At 44.5% G+C, this 6,293-nt stretch overlaps 1 protein-coding gene across 1 annotated transcript in view; it reads right to left on the reverse strand.

Annotated features, from left to right (window-relative positions):
• Positions 1–5,821, reverse strand: part of LOC139690177 (transforming growth factor-beta-induced protein ig-h3-like) — a 186,274-nt gene extending 180,453 nt beyond the window's left edge. The window contains exon 1 of the mRNA XM_071587452.1: positions 5,661–5,821. Coding sequence (XP_071443553.1) covers positions 5,661–5,821 — 161 coding nt within the window. The remainder of the gene's footprint in view (positions 1–5,660) is intronic.
• Positions 5,822–6,293: the final 472 nt, after the last annotated feature.

A 6,293-nucleotide genomic window follows, 5' to 3' on the forward strand; every position in this document is an offset into this window, starting at 1 on the left:
CACAGGAGCTCAGTAAAGCAGTTCGGTTCGAGTACCTTTAATTCTGAATATGATTGAACAATTAAATAATGGTTCACATTACCGCTTAGTGGGGACGTCGTAGTCCAGGGGTAGAGTATTGGACTACTTAAAGGAGGGCCCGGGTTCGGTTCCCGACGGCACCTCTGGGCACCCTCGGCTGCATCTGAGCCAACCGTTACCGCTTGATAAACTTCGGCAGAATTCCGAGCTGTGATTTTTCGTGTGACGGAAGTTCCTGGAAAATCATCGGCGGCACAAGGAACAGATCAGGCCCCACTACCCTGAGGTGTAACATTCACACGCCGTTGGGCTTAGTAATAGGTGAATTCTACCACCACCTACCAAACCGATCTTCAGGATTATTACTGTGCTTATTTTTATGGTTATTACCATTCAATTCTAATCATGGAAAATTTTTTCTACAGGTTTCCCTATTATACAACTTTGACACGTGACAAAAGCTATGAAATTTAAAATTCTCAACGCACTGTAATGTCAGTATCTAATAATACAATATTTAAAAGGCTAAGAGCTGGTATATTTTGAAACAAATCAATTATGTGTGTTTTTAGTAATTTATTTCGAATTAGAAAATTAAGATGAAATGTGAATTCATTGTTTTTATTCTTCAGCAACCTCTGTCTTTAACCCGAAGGCCAGCTTCAGACTTGAAATCACAACCCACCTGATTCCAAACCCCACTGCTAAAAGTTTATCGTCTGCAGGGCAGGATGGTCAGTTATTAATTCTGTGTTGCCTGCGGTTTTTCAAAAAATGTTTGGATCTGCAAATTACGAACGTCGTAACGCAGTTGGGGCTCAACCGTTAGTTGATAGAGACAGTGGCGGTGAGATTTAAACCCGGGATTCTCCGGCCATTACCAGACCTGTTCCTTCAGCCAAGCTACATCACCCAGTTTAGTTAATCTCTTACGCATTTTCGCTACTCCCTCTTAATATTACTATCAATGAATATGGTCGGTAAACTGAGAAAACTGGCTAATTTTTTACCCAATTATCAAACTACGATATACAATTATCCTGTAATACAACAAAAAAGGATGCGATCAAGATTTTCGATACCGAATCATTGGAGAAAGTTGGGATTTGGACGTCAAATTGAGAACATAGTAAGTAATACTTTATTTTAGAATTGTCTGCATTTTTGTGGCCATTTCTTCCTACGTCTGGAAATGCGAATTCTTTAGAGGAAAAAGGATTTCTTGAATCGGTTTGTGCGACAGACAATTTTCTGTATCTTTTAAAACATGACTTGCACACCAATCCACGTGCGGTAAGAATAATTCACATAGCACCAGCAATAGACTCTTCATTCATTTTTAACCAATAGATTAATTTGGGCATGGGGCGTCACGATCGCCTCCCAGTCCATGTTTCTCAAAGACAGTAGGAGAAGAACTTTCGTTCAGAAAATACCAATGGTTCCCGAGTCTTATCGTCATATTTTGCTTAAAATGGAAATGTAATTATCCTCCGCAGAGTCACATACACACCAGGTGTATTCACCTCTCGCAATTAAGAAATCAAGTCTACCGTTGAATTTTACATTTGATCATTTCTCCAGAATCCATTTGATAGTAATCTGAGCTATTTAGGCTCTTCCTTCATAGCTTCCCTCTATTTATTTTGTTCAATTCAGAAATAAAATGAATTCGCAGAGTCTAGTACGCTCCAGGCACACTCCAGGTGAGGCCTAACAAATGCTAAACTACACCTCTTTTGACTTTTTCACCCACATATTTCCCCAACCATCACGTCGCTTAAGCCAAGTGCTCGATTCGTTCCCCCTCCCCGTGAACACATTTACCCGCGCCTGAGCACGCTGGGTGTTACGCTCTCACGCACGCAGGATGATGATGACCACCTTACTCACCCCACCCTTCCACCCGAAAAAAAATCCCCCAGCCCGCCTTTGCGACCCCCCCCCACACTCCTTTCCCATTCCCCTCACTTAGTCCACCCCCACTCCCTCTCGCCCTCACCCTCTCGGGAGCACGCAGCATTCACTACTCCTTCCCTCAAGGACGCCTTGTGGCCCCCGAAGAGATGCAAAATGGCTTTTGAGAATGGGGGTGAAGAAGGGAGCGGGAGCGGGAGCTGGTATGAGGACGGTGGGCGAGTGGGTGGGGGGGAGGGAAGGATTCCGCGGCCTACCCGCCGGCCCAGTGTCGTGAAGGCGGAGGGAGGGAGGCAAATGGGGGTTTCATGGGGAATGGGAGATGAAACGGACCGCTTTACGGAGGAGGCGGCTCGAGATTTGACACTCCCACACGCACACGTGGGTGGGGTCGGAGGCTGGCTAGGCTAGGAGGGGAGCTTTCCGAGAACGACCACCTTTCCTCATCCCTCCCCACACGCGACCCCTTTTGTTTCCGACAAGAGAGAGAAAAATATCATTTATGCCCACACACACACACACATACATATATATATATATATATATATATATATATATATATATATATATATATATATATATATATATATATATATATATTCAAACATGAAAACCCGCCATATGACGAACAATTATTCATTCACATGGAAATAGATATGAGGAAAAGGGATAGGGACACATGTGTATAAAAGACGAACACAGGAGAGGTGGGGAAGGAGGAATCGAGAAAATCATAAGCGCAAAAAATCTAATTAACCGGATCTTGAACACCGGATCCTTTGACTTGCCGGGCCGATGCTATAACCACTTGAGCTATCGAGGATACGTAATTTACATTATTCGTATATCTGCGGAGGGTTTATGCAACCAAGTGCCCCTTTATATGTGCTCCTATTCCTTTTCCTTATAACTATTTCCAAATGAATAAATATATAATTATATATAAATGTATATTTTTAGATATATATATATATGCATATGTGTGTGTATAAATAAATATATGTAGTTACAATAACATGTATATATATATATATATATATATATATATATAATATATATATATTTTCTCTATACACACAAGTTAGGCAGACAGTGTATTCCCCTTCCACAGACAAATTGCAATGAGGGCTTTTTCAATATTTTTTATTACATATTGTATACTGAAATTTCATCCCCAATAAGGAAATGTCAGCAATGTGGTGATAATGAACGAACACAATGGTGCGACACACAGTAAACGCTCATTTGGCATATGTTTCGGCGGACCGTGTAACTCACATCACTATGAGAGGACTCATCTCTCGTGCAGAAGTCACTTCTCTCACACGGATGAATGTGGCATTAATCACCGAAATACGCGTAAAAAAGTGAGCCTTCATCATTTGTGTCTGTAGTGTCATATTAGTGTGACTATCAACATTATATGTATAGGTTATCAACATATATATATATATATATATATATATATATATATATAGAAATATACAGATATATATATATATAGAAATATACACACATATATATATATATATATATATATATATATATAGAAATATACAGATATATATATATATATATATATATATATATATATATATATATATATATATATATACACACACACACACACCTAATAACAAGCACATATAGCCTCACACGCAGGCGCACACACACAAGCACGTGCATATATAGATATAAAGGAGAAGAAAATCGCCACCCTCTCCATCATCCCTGCCTCGAGAATGGCATCATTAGACCGATTCTCGCATATTATATTTCCACCTTTCCTGGGGGAGATTTAGGGTGTGTGTGTGTGTGCAAGGTTGGGGGGATGGATCATTTGCATAATTTCGCGTTCCACGGAGGTGTGCGTCAACTGCTGAGGTCATTAGCGCCGGCGGGGCGGCGTGGACGCGGTGGCCGATAGGGGGTGGGAAAAGAGGAAAGGGATGGTGGAGAAAGGCGGCCGGAAAGGGCGAAGGGCTCGCCGTCCGGATTAAGGCCGAGACTGTAAAAAACACACACGCAAGCACTGAGGGAGAAAAATATTTACTTTAGACCGAGCGATAAACTACTGGTGCACTTTGCCAGGTGGATGAAGACCTCTGGAATTTGAATGCCCGGGTATCGTCGGACGGAGGCGAGATTATATCCACGAAGCATCAACTCATATATTTGACAGTTTTACCCCTGAATGCTTGAGAGGAAGAAGATTACCGAGGATGTAATTTATTCTCCTACATGCAACCCGATTCAAAACTCACCGCGGGAAACCTAATTGATCGGAAACGGAAACCCTATTAGGAGCGGGTATCGAATCGGTCTGGAGAATGTCGGAAAGAGTTATTCGGCCAAACTCCTTCATACTAATAACAGAATTTTTACGTTTGTGTTAATAAATATCCATTTAAAGAAATAAACCCTGTAAGGAAGGTAGCAATCTTATTCGAGCTAAATGCCTCGATTTTGATATAAGATATTTATCTATAACACGTCGTGTTATCACATTACCAATGGTTACTTTCAGTTCATTACTTACCAGGCTTACTCAAACAGCTGCCATACGCTCCAGTAACAGTTGAAATAAAAGATTTACTTTCTTAATACGGTATTCATAATAAAATATTCCGACAGTGTGGTCGTCACAACAAATGTCTTTGATGTATTGCTAAAATCTAATAATAATTAATTTGTACTCCTCACTTTAGTATCTCGTGAGTTTATCGAGGAATCAACTTTATTTACCATGAAATGCATTATTAACAATGTTCAGCATTTGTAAATTTTTTTCAAATTTTCAACTTATTTCGCGCATATTTATTCGCGTGAGAAGTCTCTCGGATATAGCCAGGGAATTCTGGTCTTTCTCGGAATAGAAAAGAATTCCATCGTCTATTATTGATCATAGTTTCCTCGCAAAGAGCTGGAGGGGGATCAACTAACTTTCCAGGTCTCCTCCAAAGGGTTGAAACCAGCCAATTCGTTCCAGTATCATCGACCATGAATTTTGGGCTTGACAAAGTTACATAGGTTACGACCTACGCATGAACGCCATTGATTCACTCCGTGAATCATTCTTTTACGTGCGAAACGGCGCACGAGTCACCTCAGTCCGGGCGCGCGCCCGAATCCTGCCTCCCACGCGACAACGAGCCGCGCGCGGCAAAGCATGCCAATTAGACGCAGAGGGCGGTCCTTGGGAACACGGGCCCCGCAACCGCCACGGCCAGACCACGCGCTCCCGGTCGCCGAAAATGTGATAGCATTACACTGTTACGTTCGGTCCGTCGCCTCTATTCTCCCTCCCTCCTGCGGACCCTCCCACATGCGAAAGAGTCACAAAACGAATTTGGACTCGACTCCTCCCATGTGCGTCCCCTTTGGGAACGAACGAACACTTCTTTTCGCGGCCCCGAATCCTTTTGTGCGAAACGTCAGGGCTCATTAAAGGCGGCGTGGGGACTGAAACGTGAACGGGTCCACGACCCGAGAGATCACATGTCCATTTTTTTTCATTACCACTCCGAATCGCCCATTGATCTCGACCACTCTGAACGGCGTCGTTAAGGGATTAAGGCGGCGGGCGGTAGAGGAGAAAGAGACGAGTGGGGAGGAGGAGAGCAAAAAGGGGTCGAACTAGACACGGGGTGGGGTTGCGGAATGGATGAGCGTCGAGGACGGGTGGACGCTGGAGGGCACGATATTCTGAGAAGACGACTCACCCCTGCTCCTGGGCGATCTTGATGTGCCACCAGGGGATCTTGGCGGAGGAGGCGACGGTGAGGAGGCCGGCGAGGAGCACGGCGATCGCCGCGGGGATGTGACGGCGAGAGCCGCCGACGCGGAGGGTACGGCCTCCGCCGATCACTGCTGCTGCGTCCATGGTCGGGTCCGCTCTAAAGATGAAGCGCCTTCCCCCGAGAGCTCTCGGCGAGGGTCACAGGGGAGGGCGGATGGAGGAGAGGGCGGGAGGGGGAAGAAGGGGAGAGTGGAGAGGGGGTTGGGTGGCGTGGGAGAGAGAGAGAGAGAAAGGGAAGGAGAGAGAGAGAGGTATGGAGGGAGGGAGGGTAGGTGCGGTGCGAGGCAGGGTGAGGAGTTAGTGAGAGCGAAGAGTGGGCCTCGTGGTCCGGAATAACAGCCTGTCTCGAATCGCAAAAAGATAAATCTGTCGGGGAGGGCCTCTTCAGGTGAGCAATGGCTCCTGGAAGGGTTGGTGTGGGCGTTAACCGAAAGCCTTGTTTATTTATTTGTTCGCTCTTCTCCACCTCTTCTTATTTTCATTCCCCGCTCTTTAACTTTGGGGTTCTTTTTTGTTTCGGGGGAGAGAGGGTTGGAGCGGAACACGAAAGCGGAGG

The sequence above is a fragment of the Hetaerina americana genome, unplaced genomic scaffold (genome assembly GCF_022747635.1).
Source record: "Hetaerina americana unplaced genomic scaffold, ioHetAmer1.1.p SCAF_3, whole genome shotgun sequence".
Classification (NCBI taxonomy): domain Eukaryota; kingdom Metazoa; phylum Arthropoda; class Insecta; order Odonata; family Calopterygidae; genus Hetaerina; species Hetaerina americana.